Source organism: Rhinopithecus roxellana, chromosome 12, assembly GCF_007565055.1.
Source record: "Rhinopithecus roxellana isolate Shanxi Qingling chromosome 12, ASM756505v1, whole genome shotgun sequence".
Lineage (NCBI taxonomy): Eukaryota > Metazoa > Chordata > Mammalia > Primates > Cercopithecidae > Rhinopithecus > Rhinopithecus roxellana.
In genome coordinates, this window is record NC_044560.1 from 2,428,902 (window position 1) to 2,446,988 (window position 18,087).

An 18,087-nucleotide genomic window follows, 5' to 3' on the forward strand; every position below is an offset into this window, starting at 1 on the left:
TTATAAGAGAGAAAGGACTCTTTTTAAAAAATAGAATCTTCCAAACAGAGTGAGTATCTTGAAAATTTTATATCACTTAAAGTTTGTCACAATTTTTCAAGAAAGGCCAGAGACTGATATGAAGAATGCTGAATTCTAGAAAAGGGATGCATGACCACAATGCTGAGGGTCACCAGCCAACCTAAGAAAGCCTGGGCATATGATTCTTTTAAAAACCATGTTTATACTAGGGTAGAAAACCACTACTTTTGGGGGACACAAATATTTTCTGTCTTTTCAACTTAGCAACTGAACATACTTTTCCACCACACAAGCTCCAGTTTTGGAAGATCAAGTGAATTCCTCTCAAAATATGACATGTTCAGGCCTAAAAAAAAAAAAAAGAAATCTGAAGAAGCTTGTTCTTAACTGAACTACCATTAGGAAATGAAGAAGTTTTGAACTTTTTCTTTCTGTTTCAAAAACAGGACATCAATAGTGACAACACTCATTCCCTGCTCTGTCACTTCTGGTTACTGAGCTGCCTGATTAGGGTGGAAAAGGGGGAAAAGCTAAACCCTGCTCACCTGGCTCCTTCATGAGTGAGGCTGCTCAGTGGGGTACATGGGGGACCGCCTGTAAATTTTGGTCACTTGCGGTTCTCATGACACCACTCCACCCCACCCCCACAAATATACTTTTATCTGGTCCTCCAAGATGGTTGAGAGTTGCCCAAGTTAGGGTGGGTCATTCAGCATCTAAAATTTGCTTCTAACCAAAAAGAGCTCAGACTAAGGGAATCATTTTAGTACTCAAGATTATCAGAGGAAAATAAAACAAAAATTCTGATGCCAAAAATTTGAGTCATTTCCCTACATACAAGAACTTGAAGGTACCTCCTCTTGGCTGGAAAAGAAATCCCTTGGGAGACTTATTTAGGATCAAAGTCCTTTTGAAAATAGAAAGCCCTACATTCTCTAAGGGAAAGATCACTGTCTGAAGTGAATTTCATTTACCCTCAAGTTTTGTGCCAACTTAAATACACTAAAACCCCATTGCTTATGAGAAGGCATTCACCTATTACTTGCTTATAGGTACATGGAAAAGCCATTATGGGGATAATCAGCTCAACTATAAAATGGAACAGTCATACATAATGACAAAAACAGATACAAGTCATAAATTGCCTTTTCGCCTTCAGAATCCATGCAGGGACTCACTCAGTGCATTCTTTTGTGCAAAGATAAAACTTTCACCTTGAATAAACATTGCTCTTAGTTTTGTTTGAGCCTTATAAATATAGTGACTGCAAAGTAAACAACAACAAAAAATGCTGTTTCTTAAACAAAAGGCAGATGGACCTCTCTCCCCCCAACAAGGTCACAGTATATATGATGGAAGGCTGGCTGATGGCAGGGGCTGGCTGAGAGTCTCTGTGCAGGGACAGGAAAGTCAGTTTCCACTGGATCATGGCTAGGCACCAAATCTGGTGTCCTGGGACAAAGGGCTGGTGGAAGATTTGCTTCAAAGAGAAGTAGCTCCTCCATAATGCTGTCCCAAATAGAAACCAAAGAAATGGAACAAAATGTTATTTAAAGTCCTAGCTAGATTTTCTACTGAACTATCTGAACAGTCTGAATTTCTCGTTTTCTGAGTCTCAACTTGCTTGTATTTATCTTCAGACAGTTTTCCTAAAAGTTATCAAAGATCATTGTGAGACTAGGTAGAGATTTTTGTTTGGTTTGCTTTTTATTTTTTGGTTTATTTAACATATAGAGGCATGTCTAGAATAAATCTTGTAGTTAAGTGATATCTCAAAAGTCTAATTAAAAATGAGAACTGAGATGCCAGTACAGAAGAGCCAGGTCTCGGCTCTGCAGTGACTGGGCTGATCTTGGGAAAGTCACCTGACCTCTCTGGGCCTCAGTTTCTTCATTTACATAATGGGGCTAAAAATGCCCATCCAGCTACTGACCAGGTAATTCTGATGATTAAATGGCATCACATAAGTAAAACCATGGTTGCACTGGCCAAGGTTCTTACTGCCTATAAAGATGGTGACAACCACAAATAACCTAACACCAGAATGACGGCGGGCACCGGCACTTCCCGAGGGCCTGCTTTGTGCCAAGAACGCGATGATAGTGACCCTGACCAGTTACACAGTGATGTCAAATAAGAGGCTTCTGCTGGGAAGTCAGCAGTCATTCATGTTTCATATTCTCTGCAGTGTCTAGAAGAATGCCTTACAAACACAAAGGAAAAACATCCTGTGAGAAAAAAAAAAAGACCTTCAAAATTAGCTGGACTTGGATTCAAATCCACCCCCGTCACCTCTAGCTGTGTGGCCTTGAAGACTTAACTTCTCTAACTCCCAGTTTCCTGACTGGCAGAACAGAGCTTAACACATACAAGACAATGTATACGAAGGGTCTCTCACCAAGCCTAACCAACAGAAGGTGCTCCACAAATGTCTGTACATTAGTATGTATTCCACAATGAAGTGCAGGGTTTCAACCCTGTTCCTACACCTTTTCCTACTAAAGCTGTTTGCGCCAAGAAATCATCTAAAAAATTAGATCTTTGTCAAATTCATAAAAAACAAGACTGATTTAAGACAATGAAACAATGGCTAAAACAACATAGAATAAAATGCATTAACTAAAAACTGGCAGAAAACTCACATCTCCTTGACAAAAATTTGATCTGCAGAATTTGAGCTGGGAAATTTGGGCCTGGCAGAAGTAAACACCACAAAGTAAAAGAGAAAAATAGAAAACTACCACACAACTACAAAAGTTATCAGTAAAATTAACATATAGCAAACAACGAACAATGAATTCTAATTTACATGATCAGCAAATAACCACTATGAAAATAATTTCAGTTAAGAACATGACAAATTACAAAAATATTTGTATTCATAAACACAGAATCAAAACAAACATGGGATCAAAAAGTACCCAGAATCAAAAGCATCCTATATTGACTTGATAAAGACATAATGAGGGGAATGAGGCTGGGCACAGTGGCTCACATGTGTAATCTCAGCACTTTGGGAGGCCAAGGAGGGCAGATCACTTGAGGTCAGGAGTTTAAGACCAGCCTGGCCAACATAGTGAAACCCTGTCTCTACTAAAAATACAAATTAGTTGGGCATGGTGGCACACGCTTGTAATCTCAGCTACTCTGGAGGCTGAGGTGGGAGGATCACTTGCTACCCAGGAGGGCAGAGAGTGCAGTGAGCCGAGATTGCACTACTGCACTCCAGCCTGGATGATTGAGTGAGACTCTGTCTCAAAAAAAGGGGGATGGAAAGTCGAACAGAATGAGCAGAGGGTTCATTAGTGATGACTGAAAGTGCTTCTCTCCTTTGCTGGAAGAAATTAAGTATGCTGTCGGCCTTCTTCCCTTAGGAAGACCAGATAACAGCTGTGCAGACCAAACAGTTTCTACAGGGGCATAAAAGACAGTGGAATCATTTGCTGTATTGTTAATATCTGAGACATTATTAGTTTAAAAAGTACTTTATTTTTTTGAGGATAGCTATGTATATGAAAATATCACACAAGAATGAAGGTACTAATGAAGCTAGAGTCTATAAGAGAGGAAATTTAATCAATAGGGGGCCTTCCCAGTTCTCTGCCTTTAAAAGACGTTAGAGTGTCTTGCAGATATTCACATGACACACAACTAGAAGAAAGTATACTTCTTGCAACTCATGCGGCAGAAAGAAACTTTCTCCTCTGATAAGGGTTTGGAATATGAAATGCTGTCATTTTCTTAAATAAATCACATTCAGAGAAGTCCTTCCAGAAGCGATTGCCTTGCCATGGACTCAGGAATGAGATCAGATCTTTGAAGTTCCACTAAGGGCTAGAGTCATCTTGCGAAGACCCAGGCAGGGGAGTCATGGGTTGGATGTTCACAATTTGGTGGCTAAGCCTTAAATCTTAGATTTGAATCCATATGCTGATTTCTAGGTTTGGGAGATGAGAAAGACAGGCAAAGAGAAATAACTGAGATAAAAGGGCATAGGTTATTTCCTACGTATATTTCCTTGAGGCCAATATTAAATAAATTAAACAACAAAGATGAAATGAGATGTTTCTTTTGTAGGAATGCTCTGGGGTGAGAAAAAAGAAATACATTCCACAAGTGGATACCCTATAGACCTGAAATTTAAAATTTGTGCATCTATCCATAGATGACTAAAACTTACAGGTCTATTATCTTCTTATGTGATAGAATGAATTTCCTTTTAACTCCTCACTGGGTTTCATATACTTCATCTCTTTTGCTCCTCAGGCCAGCGTGAGGTAGGAAGTTACCATCATCTTTTCATACATGTTAAAAACAAATCTCTTAACAGAGGAAAAGATTATTTAAAGGTAGAAATGCAGTGAAAGTACTGGCATTCCGACTACCAGCCCCATGCTCCCCTCAGGGTACAAGCCTATGTCTACAATAATGGCTTACAATCTTTGGAGGCGTGAATCTCTCCCTGAGGATACAAAAGAAATGGTGGACCCTCACCCCAGAAAAATGCACCCTTATCCAATATTTACAATTAATTTAAGAGGTTTATGAGCTTCTCCACACACTCAAAGCCCATTCAACCAGGCTAAAGCCCTCTGGTCTTTGCAGTGAAGTGCAGTGCGCTGGCAGGGGCTCAGTGAGGTGCCGTTCTGTCCCCTCTGGCCCTTTTTTAATCACTGGAACTCAGGCATTCTTTAAAGGATAATTGCCACAGGCCAACAGTAGATTGTTGTGGTCATTTGTAATTCCTCAAACTCCTCTGGTGTACACAGAAAAACAAACAAAACATTCCCCTAAAACAACTTTTAAGAAAATGCACATCTTTAGTCCAACCACATATGTGCAGAATCACAGATGACCTGAATGGGTATTCAACTGACAGACCCATTTAGAGGTACCATTTCCTATGAGAAGTGGTAATTCTGTGTTTATGTGCTTTCTCATCTTAAGAGATATAACTAGTTTTTATATCTCTGTAAACACACCTAAGATTGATGGTATCAAAATACAGTCATGGCCAAATAACATTTTGGTCAACTAAGGACTGCATATATGACGATCCACCCATAAGATAATACCATTATCTTTTACTGTGCCTTTTCTAGGTTTAGATATCTTTCACATGCTGTACAGTTTTGTAGCCTAGGACCAATAGGCTATCCAGATAGCCAAGGTGAGGAATAGGCTATATTCCACCTAGGTTTGTGTAAGTATACTCTATGATGTTCGCACAACGATGAAATCACCCAGTGAAATGATTCTCAAAATGTATCCCTGATGTTAAGCAATGCGATACAGCATGGTGTTTGTCCCTCAAATCTCATGTTGAATTATAATCCCCAGTGTTGGAGCTGGGACCTGGTGGAAGGTATCTGGATTACAAGGGCGGATTTCTTATGAATGGATTAGTACCATCCCCTTGGTGTTCATGATAGTGAGCGAGTTCTCATGAGATCTGGTTGTTTAAAAGTATGTAGCACCTCCCCCTTCTCTCCCTTGCTCCCACTCCCACCATGTGAGACACCTGCTCCTGCTTCACCTTCCACCATGATTGGAAGCTTCCTGAGACCTCACCAGAAGCAGATGCTGGCATCATGCCTCCTGTACAGCCTGCACAAACATGAGTCAATTAAACTTCTTTTCTTATAAATTACCCAGTCTCAGATGTTTCTTTAGAGCAGTGCAAGAATGGACTAATACACAATGTATGCCTGTAAATTACATAGCAATCCCCTCAGGTGCAGCCTGTGGCTCCCACACTAGTAGCTTATTAAAGGCAAGACAAGTATATGAAGGAGCCCAACCCTATGGAAAGGGAGGTTCCCATTCAAGGGGACTCGTTCCCTGGAAAGCAACACCCTTATGTAAATCCAGCAACATATAAAGCATAATATCTAATAAAATGTATTGTCACTTCCCCCAGGCCTTCATATAGATCCAGAGTGAGGACGGGGGTAGGGAGGACACTGCCCTTTCTTTCTGCCTAAGTTATAATCTCATGCTGACCCTCAAGCTTCAAAAACAGTTTTTCAGGGGAAACAGAAAAACCAGGAAACAAACGAGATTTCCACAAACCAAGGAGAACAAAGAAAGGGCCAATCCTTTCACTAGGATGTTGCCAGGAGACTCTGGAGAAACTCCTAGGAGGTCTCTCTTGTTGAGATGTCACAGGCATGTGAACAGCTTCTTCATTCTTAACCCAGTGAACTATGGAGGTTCCTAAGAGTCAGACTGGTCCTGATGGGGTTTGACTCTCCTACTCTCAGTGCCCCGACCCTCCTTCCCTGTAGTTCATAATAGATTTCATTTCAGGAGCACTAATGGCTTCCTGGTGGCTCAAGTCTCAACGCAAATATTACAGTCAAAGTAATGACCTATTTATCTTCTTCACTCTGTATTTTTCAAAATTTTTGTAACGTCATACCTCATTCTGTTCTCACAATAAACCTGTAAAGTAGGTGCATTTCTATTCCACAGTGAGGAAGTCCTATTGTTAAACCATAAGCATCTTCATTTTTTAAATTATGGTAAAGCCCAGGGTACAAAAACAAAGAAACAAATTATAAAACCAAGAAGACTTTCTTATGTCAATCAGAATTCAATAAAGCTAATAAAATTTAATAAAATACGTTAACTGGGCATTTACAACTAAATATTTAAATTCATTCATTTATATCAAGTCCAAGAGCTAAAGCAAGAAGGGTGAGGACTCTGTGTTACCACTATGAGGGTTTATGATGCGTGAGGGGTAAGGGGCCACAGGAGTGTGAGAAAGGATTCAAGGCAGAAAAGTACACACTAGTTCAGACTTTGAACCTGAGTCTCACTGCTTTCAAACCATGAGTGGGAAAGTCTCTCTAAAAGACTGTTGCCGTCCAGCCACGGTGGTTCACGCCTGTAATCCCAGCACTTTGGGAGGCCGAGGTCGGTGGATCACTTGAGATCAGGAGTTCGAGACCAGCTTGGCCAAATGGCAAAACTCCATCTCTACCAAAAAATACAAAAAATCAACTGGGTGTGGTGGCGGGCACCTGTAATCCCAGCTACTTGGGAGACTGAGGCAGGAGAATTGCTTGAACTCAGGAGGCAGAGGTTGTAGTTAGCAGAGATTGCACCATTGCACTCCAGCCTGGACGACAGACCGAGACTCTGTCTCAAAAAAGAAAAAAAAGAAAAGAAAGAAGGAAGAAAGGAAGAAAGGAAGAAAGGAAGAAAGGAAGAAAGGAAGAAAGGAAGAAAGGAAGAAAGAAAGAAAGGAAGAAAGAAAGAAAGAAAGAAAGAAAGAAAGAAAGAAAGAAAGAAAGAAAGAAAGAAAGAAAGAAAGAAAGAAAGAAAAGACTGTGGCTTATTTTGAACCACAAGCCAAATAGTACACTTTGGTCTGGTTCGATAATCCTACAGAACTGATCTGACCAATCTATCATCCCTAGAAAATAGTTTGGGAAAAAAAGGATAAATTCTCAGCTTTCACACATTATAAACAAGAATACCATACCACATAGAAATGCCATTCAACTCTACTCTCTTACCTGCTCTGCAAGATAAACTTCTATTCAGTGCCACAAAGATCTCTTTGGTAAAGCTACTTTTCACGTCCTATCAGCCCGTGAGACAAGTACACCTATGATCTCACTACAAAAATGCTCTCTCTACAGTAAATAAGCAGAGAGCACAGGTGTTTCCTCCAAATGAGTTCATTCATGAAAAAGCCAGTCTCAACAAGAAAAGTGTGTTCAGATGAAAGGAAGAGCAAAAAAGCAGAGTTCTTTAGAGGCCTGTAGTCAAATAGCAACTGCCTTCAACTCACTTCACCTTTTCTAGCTTCACATAGAATCAGCTCCTGCCAGAAAATACAGAGTGAACTAAGAAAATGTCCACAAATTGAGATGTCAGTGAACAAACCAGTCAATAGCTGCAAGATACTGGAGAATGACATCATTGTCCGTCTGCTGCTGGATTCAGGCGGCTTAAAAGGTTGTGTCATTACAGAAGGCTGTACTTCAGTTTGGACTTGCCCTATAAACTGTGGGTAATAACTGGTAGATCTCAGGCAGGAGAATGGCATGACTCAGTGAATTCATTCTGGTGGCACAATGAAAGGTGTAGGGGTCATCATGAAAGGTCCAGGGCGTTAGGGGCTATTGCAGTGACCTAGGTAAGAGATACACAATGCCTGGACTAAGGCAGTGGCAACGGAGAGGAAGGAGGAAGAGGTATTTTAGAGGTGGACTCAGTGCACCTGGTGGCAGGTGATGGGAGGTGAGGAAAAGGCAAGGCATGTGGGCAATGAAGCAAAAGCTATGAATATAACTTCTCACAGCCTATTAACTATAAAAGACATTGTAGTACTGTAGAGGACTCATGAGGTTAATTACAACGGAATTTCACCTCTATTTCCTTACCTTGGCAGCAGAGTTTGATACTCCGTGTGTAACATTTCTGATGAGGCCCCCAACATTTCCATACTTTATCAGTCCAGTAACCCCTTCAGAGACATCATTCAAAAGCCCCATAGGATTGCCAAGAAAATCCACTGATCCCAGGATTCGAGCTGCCTGGCTGAGGAGTTCCTGGCAAATGGAATCGGAAGAGAAAAGTCCAGTCAGCGTCTACTTACATTTGCAGATACCAGTGTCCCAAGCGAAAAGGTGAGAAATCTATTTTGTCCTCCATTCTCATTACTATCAGTAATTAGCTTTTAATCTTCATGAACTGCAAAATAATCTCCTTTCAGGAGCACCACCTAAGCTTCTCCCAATACACATATCCCAATACACATACTCTTCAAAGCCAGTTAGAAGAATAAAAATAGCTATGAAACAGGAAGCATTCTTATGAGTATTTGCTATGAACACATCATACTCTCCTTTTCATCATGCCTACAAACAGAGAAGTAATCACCAGCAGGGAGAATTATAAAGGAAAGTGAGGAAGAGAGGTAGATTTGCAGTTCCTCTCATAAGCTGTGGTGTGGGTAGCGGACCTGAAGAAGGCATGGACAGACTTATGAAGCAACCTCCACTGTTTCTTTCTTTGAAGCAGGGTCTCGGTCACACAGGCTGAGGTGAGGTGGCACCACCATGGCTCACCACAGCCTTGACCTCCTGGGCTCAAGCAGTCCTCTTACCTCAGCCTCCCGAGTGGCTGGGACTACCGGCAAGCACCTCTACAACCAGCTAATCTTTTTTTTTTCTCGATATTTTGTAGAGACGGGGTCTCAATATGTTGCCTAGGCTGGTCTTGAACTCCTGAGCTCAAGTGATCCTCCTGCCTTGGCCTCCCACCAAGTACTAGGATTACAGGTGTGAGCCACCATGACTGGCCCCCTCCACTCTTTCTATACTTCCAATTGCCTGATCCCAGGTTCCAGTGATATCTGCTGTATCACTTTCCTTAGTTAGGTAGAAATATCACCAATTAGGAAAATCAAAAAACGAAAGGCGGAATGGAGAAAAAGGAAGTGAGAATAAAATATATTTTAACTTTGGAAGCTACTAAATTTGATATGATCTTGACCTGTCTATTCATCGAAGAATATGCCTTGCTTTTACTTTTTGATCTCTGCAGTCTGGATAATAAATACAAAATGGAAAATGTCCAATGTGATTTAAAAAATTTCAAGTTCAACCCAAGTGCAGGATCCCACAGACTCTAAAAACATGAGTGTAGTTGCTGAAAGAAGGCCCATGCCTGGGAAACAAAAACATTATTTTGTTATTATTAAAGCATCAATTAAACCATTAAGAGTTGTGACTAATTTAGCAGAAACCCCTCAGAGTAGCTCTGAGGGATGAAACTAACAGCTCATAGGTCAAATGTACTGTCTCAGAATTTTCATGACATATATGGCCTTCTTGGGAAGTGACCTACCCGTAACATAACAGAGTTGAAATGTTTAACTGGGTTCTCACTAGTAATGTCTTAGTAACCAAAATTCTCAAACAACTAAAACAAACATTCTGCTTATGCTCCAGCCAATGACTACTTCTCCAAGTCTTACCTCCTGGAAATGTTTGAGGACATCATTGATGATGAACTCCTTGGTCTCATAGGGATGTACCCGAGTGAATGGATCTAGATTAATCACAGCATCTTCAAACCGTATCAAAGGAAATCCCAAGGTGCTTTTTAGGGCCTAATTAGGGAAGAAAGGAAATGACATACTTAAGTCATGTGATGGCCTTCTGGGATACTATAATTCTAGATTCCATTAAAGCTACAAGTCATGTTAACTTTCGAATGAGGGTCAGGTTTTGATGTTTAAGGATTTTCCCTATAACTATAAAAGTAAAATACTAGGGAAAAATACATATATAGACAGACATATATCACTCAAGTCACATACATCACACAGAAATAAACACTATTAGTTTGTGTCAAAATTCCTTTTGTCTGTTTTGTATCTGAGTGTTTGTCGTGTTTTACTTTTTGACTGATGTATACCACACACGCAGAGAAGTATACTAATCAAATGTATAGTTCAAAACTCAAACGATTTTTCCCGTGAACACAATAATGTGACCACCACCAGATCAGAAAGCAAACTGTTATCGCCATCTTGGAAGCAGCCTACCCACCATGACAACGCTCCCACTCCCTCCTCCCTCCTTCTTCCCCAAAGACAACCACGGTGATGACATCTATCACCAAAGGTAAGTTCTTCTGCTTTAAACTGCATATAAACAGAATCATCAGTATGCACTTTGTTGTGGGTGGCTTCTCATAGACAACATTACATATGGGAGTTTCCTAGATTGTTGCATATAGCTGTAGTTTGTTAACGTCCATTGCCATATAATATTCCATTGCATGAATAAAACAATGTATTTAATCACCATTGTTGATGAAAAGTTGAAAAGTTGGGTTGTTTCAGACTTTTTGCTATTATGAATAATGCTGCTATAAACAACGTTAGACATGTCTACGGCAGACTAGGTAACAGGGTCTTGCTCTGTTGCCCAGGCTGGAATGCAGTGGCACAATCACAGTTTACTGCAGCCTTGACCTCCTGGGTTCATGTGATCCTCCCACCTCAGCCTCCTTAGCAGGTGAGGCTACAGGTGCAAACTACCATGCCCAGCTAATGTTTGTATTTTTTGTAGAGAAGGGTTTTCACCATGTTGCCCAGGCTGGTCTTGAACACCTGGGCTCAAGCAATCCGCCTGCTTTGGCATCCCAAAGTGCTGCGATTACAGGTGTGAGCCACTGTTCCCTGCCTAGATATGTCTTCTGGGGTACATTTATGCATTTTTCTTGGACATATACCTGGCAGTGGAACTGGGTCATAAAGAATGTACATGTACAATCTTAATATATTCTGCCAAACAGTTTTCCAAAGTGGTCACACCAGTGTATGCTCCATTCAGCAGTCTACAAGATCCCTTGTTATTCGACATCCTCATCAACACTTAGTATAGACAGCTTTCTTTAGAAAAAAGATATATGGCCAGGAGTGGTGGCTCATGCCTGTAATCCCAGCACTTTTGGAGGCTGAGGTGGGAGGATCGCTTGAGGCCAGGCATTCAAGACCAGCCTGGGTGATGAAGTAAGACCTTGGCTCTGCAAAAAGCTTAAAAATTAACTGGGCATGGTGGCATTGCCTGCAGTCTCAGCCATTCAGGAGGCTGGGGGAGGAGGACTGCTTGGACTTTTAAGGTCAAGGCCACACTAAGCTGAGATCATGCCACTTTACTTAGCCTGGGTGACAAGATAAGACCCTGCCTCACTCTTTCTTTCCTTCTCAAAAACAGAATAACAGAGTCTCTGTTGCCCAGCCTGGAGTACAGTGGTGGGATCTTGACTCACCGTAGCCTGGACCTCCTGGGCTCAAGTGATCCTCCTGCCTCAGCCTCCCCCTATGGGTGCATACTACCACATCCAGCTAATTTTTTTTTTTTTTTTTTTTTTTTTTTTTTTTTAGAGACAGGGTCTCGCTCTGTTGCTCAACTCCTGGGCTCAAGTGATCCACTCATCTCAGCCTCCCAAAGTGCTGGGATTACCGTGGCTGACCCCGTTGCTTAAAACAATGACAAAAAAACCCAGAAAATCTGAACGGTGTGTAATGGTATCTCAGTATAGTTTTGACAGATAAACTGATGGGTGTGTAATAATACCTCAGTGTAGTCTCTTTTCTGTTGAGAAGTGAGATTCAGCAACTTTTAATATGCATATGCCATTTGGATATCTTTTTGTGAAGTGTTTATTGAAGTCTTTTGCTCATTTTTGAAGTGAGTTACTGCTTTGTAGGAGTTCTTACATATTCCGTATACCAAGTCCTCTGTTGAACAGATGTGTCGCAAATATCTTATTCCATTCTGTGACTTGTCTTATTACTCTTTAAATGGTGTCTTTTAATGATCAGACAGTCTTAATTTTAAGGAAATCTACCTTATCAATCTTTTCTTATATGGTAAGACCTTTCTGTGTCCTGGTTAAGAAATTACTGTCTACTCCAACGTCATAAAGATATTCCCATGTTTACTTATAGAAGTGTTATTGTTTTACTCTTCACACTTAAATCTACACTCCACCTAGAATTTATTTTTATGTATGGTGTGAGGGCATGGCCAAGATTCATTTTTTCCTCATAAATATTGAACTAAGTAATATTTATTGAAAAGATCATTCGTTTCACTACTGCAGTACGGTATAAATGTTGTCATAAGTCACGTGATGGTATTATACATCCATTTCTGGATTCATTTCTTCTGTTTCACTTTGCTCTGCTGCTTTCTACTAATGCCACACTGTCTTAATTACTGTAGTCTTGTAATAATTTCTGAAATCGAAGAGCGTAAGCTCTCACCAACTTCGTATTTTTTCTCCAGGATTACCTTAGCTGCTCTTTGCACTTTTCAACTGCAGAGAAATTTTAGAATCAGCTTGTCAATTTGCCTCCAAAAAAACTGCTGGAATTTTCATCAGGACTATATTGAATCTACAGATCAGTTTGAGGAGCAACGACAACTTTACTGAATCTTCCATCTTATTGACATGGTATGTCCCTTCATTTATGTAGGTCTTTAATTTTTCACAGCAATGTTTAATTGTTTTCTGTGTAGAGGTCTTACACGTCTTTCATTGGATTTATTCTTAGATACCTGTGGTAGATTTAAAAGGACCACATATTCTTTGCATCTTCTGTCAAGCAGTTAAGTCTATGTTCCCTCCCCCGAATCTTCACTAGCCTTGTGATTTGCTTCAGCCAATAGGAAGCGAGAGATATAATAATGTGTGACCTTTGAGCCTAGGCCTCAAGACAGCTTGGAGCTTCTGCGCTGCCTGTTTGATGCTTCCACCATGTGAAGAAGCTGGGAGTGGCTTCCTTTAAGATGGGAGACCATGCGGAAAGGGGTTCTGCTGACAGCCAGCACCAATCCGCTGGACATGGGACTGAGGTCATCTCATACCATTACGTCTCGGTTAACTGCCAGGTGACTGCAGCCATATGAATAACCACAGGTGACACCAGCAGAAGAAACATCCAGCTAGGTTTAGCCCAAATTATTAACCCACAGAATTGTAAACAAATAAGATGGTGGTTGCTTTAAACCACTACATTTTGGAGTCATCTGTTACACAATAATAGTTAATGATACAGTATTTAATATTTTCTTTCTCTCCCTCCCTCCCTCCCTCCTCTTCCCTCTCATCTCTCTCTCTCCTCCTCCCCCTTTTCTCAATCCCTCCCTCCTTCCCTCCCTCACTCCCTCCCTTCCTCTCAAACTTCCATTTTTGTAGAGACAGGGTCTCCCTATGTTGCCCAGGCTGGTTCTGAACTCCTGGGCTCAAGAGATCCTCCCACCTAGGCCTCTCAAAGTGCTGGGATTAGAGGTGTGAGCCACCACACCCAGACCTGTTTTCTTAATATCCTCCGAATTTTTCTTTTCTCTGTAATCATTGCTGACATGTAGAAATACAACAGTTTTCTATACTGTCTCTAGTGACCTTACTAAATTTACTTATTCTAATAACTTAGCTGAAAATACTTTTAGATTTTCTAGTAAACGATCATGCTTTCTACAAATAACAAAGTTTTTATTTTCCTTTCCAGCTCCTATACCTTTTATTTCTTTTTCTTTCTTTCTTTTTTTTTTTTTTTGAGACGGAGTCTGGCTCTGTCGCCCAGGCTGGAGTGTGGTGGCCGGATCTCAGCTCACTGCAAGCTCCGCCTCCCAGGTTTACGCCATTCTCCTGCCTCCGCCTCCCAAGTAGCTGGGACTACAGGTGCCCGCCTCGTCGCCCGGCTAGTTTTTTGTATTCTTTAGTAGAGACGGGGTTTCACCGTATTAGCCAGGGTGGTCTCGATCTCCTGACCTTGTGATCCACCCGTCTTTTACTTCTTTTTCAAAAAGATCATCCTTGACTTACTTCACTGGCTGAACTCCCGTGTAACGGTGAAAGAAGTGGAGATAATGGGTAACTTTCCTTTATCTCAAGAAAAAACTTTTACTCTATCACCAATTAGTATGATGTTTGTTGTAGCTTTTTAATAGATAGACCTAAACAGATTAAAGCAGTTATCTTCTATTTTTAGCTTGCTGAATTTTTATTGTAGATGGATGTTAAAGTTTGTCAAATGACTTTTATGCATTTTTAAGTAATCATATTCTATTTTATCTTGTTGATGTGGTAAATTACCAAATTTATCTGCAAATGTGAAACTGAATGTGCATTCCACGAATAAAACCAATTTGGTTATATTAGCCTTCTTATATATTTCTGTTTTTGATTTACTAATATTTTGTTCAGGTTTCTTTCCTCTATATTCATGAAAAAGTGCTTATCTATAATTTTCCCTTATTATTTGATAACTTTTTTTAAAAAAATTAGTTTTCCGGTAAACTTCTTAGATACATTCAAAATTATTTTAAATTTTCTGTCTAAAAATACCAACATCCAGTTTATCTATGGTTCTGTTTCTAGTGTTTGTTTTTTCTCTTGGTCTCATCTCATCTTGGCCTGGTAATTTGTAACTAAATGCAACATTTTGTATGAAAACTTACAGAGACTTTGGATGAGTTTTTAGCTTCTGGCAAGCAGTTAGAGTAAGAAGCATAATGCCTAAATCAACCAGGGTTTGGGTTTTCTCAAGGCTATGTTTCAGTCTTTACCTAAGTTGTGGTATATTTCAGTCCTTATGAGGCCTGGTGTAGTCCTTTAGCAGTCTCAATGAAAACCAATGCCATTCCTCCACTTTTAACCTCCCTAGTACCACAAAACTGCTGAAAATACTGTGTCACTTAGAAATCAGCAAATATCTCAATCAAGAAAGTACCTCAGATTACTGGGGCTTGTTGTCTGCTTGTCCCTTCTCTGTAAGATATTAGCCCTTCAATTACCAGCTCTCTCAGCAGCAATGAAGTCTAAGTTTTGCTTTGCTAGCCCCACGAGACTGCCAAAAGCTTTACTTGCATTCTCTGCCTGTTGGCAGCTGCTTTCTGCTTGGCTTCTTCACCTTTCTCCCCACACTGCTTACAAATCAGAAAAAGTCTCAGGAATAAAAGCAAAATAAATGTTGGGCTCACCTTACTGAGTTTCTCTCCTCTCATAAATCTTGAACTCTCAAGTCCTGGCTGTTTTGGTAGCTTTCCAATGGCTTCACATGGACAGTCACCATCCCCATCCCCACTATCTGTCTTTTCTTGAAGTTCTCAGCTGGCATGGGTCTGCTTATTATAAGCTGGTTAACAATCTCTGGATATGGGTCTATTTTCTGATTATATCTTTATTTAAAATGATTGATATTTCAAGGTGTTTACAAGGCGTGCCAAATACTCTTCCTTACTGAATATAAAAACACTTTTTCATGCTAATATTACCAGTAAATCTCTGATTCACTTGGAATTTATCCTTACATAAAGTGTCAAGAATAAATCTAATTTTATATTTTTTCTATTGTGATTGAGTCTAATAGCATTATTGAAAAGTCTATATACTCCCCAATGAATTAAAATCTCTTTATTATATATTAAAATTTCATGTGCAACTTAATGACATTTCTATTCTGTTTTCTTACTTATATTTTAATCTTTTTGCATGTGTCTTCTCAGACTGCCTTAAATTATTTTGGAACAAGAATATGTTTAATTGAAATTAAATCATATAATGGAAGAAAAGGTGAAATTTTTTAAAAGCAGAGAGGAGGGAAAACTTTTTTGTGACTCAAAATTCAGATTCAAGACTACTTTCAAGGATCATTTCCACAGTTCGTTACTAGAGAAGTTTCTCTGAATATGCAGAGTTTTCAAAAAAAAAAATTAGATTCAAAACAGCAAAAGACTAACACATCTGACAACATAAACACCTCTTGTATAATTAAACACAAACACACATACACACACCCCAAAAGCAAAGTAAAAAGATAAAAAGCTGAAGAAAAAATACTTACAACTTTCATCAAAGACATACTTTTAGAAAGAGCTTCTAAAATTAGAAGAGATAAAAGGCCTGACAGAAAAATAGACAAGTGACATAACCAGGCAGTTCACAGAGAAATATCTGGACCCTTAACATACAGATCAGGAAAAGAAGATATAGAAGAAAAGAAAACAGAAATAGGCAGAGAAGCAACAGAGCAAGAGGAGAACCAGAAAGGACAGATGTCAACAACAGGGAAGTCAGCAATGTCAAAATGGCAGAGGATGCTGCAAAGATAAGGCTAGAGAGAAAGGTCACTGGATTTGGTGCCTCGGGGAGTCACTGATAACCTCCTGCTAAGTCATTTCAGAGTATCTTAGAGATTAATAGCAACCTCAAGTTGAGCTGGGCCCAGTGGCTCACGCCTGTTTTCCCAGCACTTTCGGAGGCTGAGGTGGGCAGATAACTTGAACCCAGGAGTTTGAAACCAGCGTGGGCAACATGGTAAAACTCTGTCTCCACAAAAAACACAAAAATTAGCCAGGCGTGGTGGCATGCACCTATAGTCCCAGCTACCTGGGATGCTGAGGTGAGAGGATCACCTGAGCCCAGGAGATTGAGGCTGCAGTGAGCTGTGATCGTGCCACTGCACTTTAGCCTGAGTGACAGAGTGAGACCCTGTCTCCCCCACCCCCCAAAAAAGTCCAACATCAAGTTAATTCAACCTAACTGTCTCTCTCTCTCTCTCTTTGGTATAAACAAAACAAGAAATGCTAAGTGGATGGCCTAAAGTCATATGGCTAGCTATTTCATCTTAGACTTGAATATGTACATTTTCACAATAGCAACTACCTATTAGGTAGAAAGCATGAAAGCCAGAATGGAGGATACCATTTCTCCTGAAAAACGTTCTGCTATTCATTCACCCATGCCTCACCCCACCTCATGGTGAGTGATGATAAAGTACGTAGCAGGCCTTATTTTCCTTATTTCACTGGCAGAGAAACTGAGGTTCAGTAAGCTCAACTACTTTGCTTACAGCCATAAAATAAACATGCTGGGAAACAGGGTACTGACAATCAGTTCAGTACTGTTTTGTCAATACTACTTTGAGCATTACCTTATTCTCAGAGAAGAGAAAATGAGATCAAAACAAAGGCTCAAGGTAAAAAGCTTTTATACCCCAACTTCGTCCTTGCAACCAAATATTAAAGAACCACACAAAGTAGCAAAGACTTTGAAACCTCTACTGAAATGTCAAAACCTTCATCACAGACACTATTACCTTTCTGAATGACTAAGGTGCTTGGTCTGAATCAAGGAAATATTCTGGCCCTTAAGTAAAAGTTATCCTTACCGAGTCATTTACTGCTTTTGAAAAAGCTGAGATACAGCCCAATGGTATGAATTATTCTGCCACCTTCAGGTTGATCTGGTCAGTCAAAGTCGATGAGATGAGGGAACGAGCCAAACAGGGCTTATTCTTGTAGTAACTAAACGACTAATCAAATACAGTAGTATACAAAGTTGATGCTTATTTACTCAAGCAGCAGACAGTTTCCTGTTATAAAATGGAATTTGGAGAAGGCAATCCTGTGTTCATAAGCTCCTAATAAAAATAGGAAACTATCTATTTCTATCTCCCCACACGAAAACTGCTGAAGTCTTCCAGAAACTTCATCGAGTTGAAAGAAGAAATACCTGTCTACA

The 18,087-nt window shown here is 40.1% G+C and overlaps 1 protein-coding gene across 6 annotated transcripts in view; it reads right to left on the reverse strand.

The window, feature by feature from the left end:
* Window positions 1–18,087, reverse strand: part of VPS13D (vacuolar protein sorting 13 homolog D) — a 294,906-nt gene that overhangs the window by 88,658 nt on the left and 188,161 nt on the right. For all 6 annotated transcript variants that reach the window (XR_004060385.1, XM_030942225.1, XM_030942226.1 and 3 more), the window contains 2 exons: window positions 10,019–10,153; window positions 8,421–8,588 (listed from right to left, as the gene is read on the reverse strand). Coding sequence is in view for 5 of the 6 variants with exons in the window: in XM_030942225.1 (XP_030798085.1) it covers window positions 8,421–8,588; window positions 10,019–10,153 (303 nt within the window). In the remaining variant the exon portion in view is untranslated. The remainder of the gene's footprint in view (window positions 1–8,420; window positions 8,589–10,018; window positions 10,154–18,087) is intronic.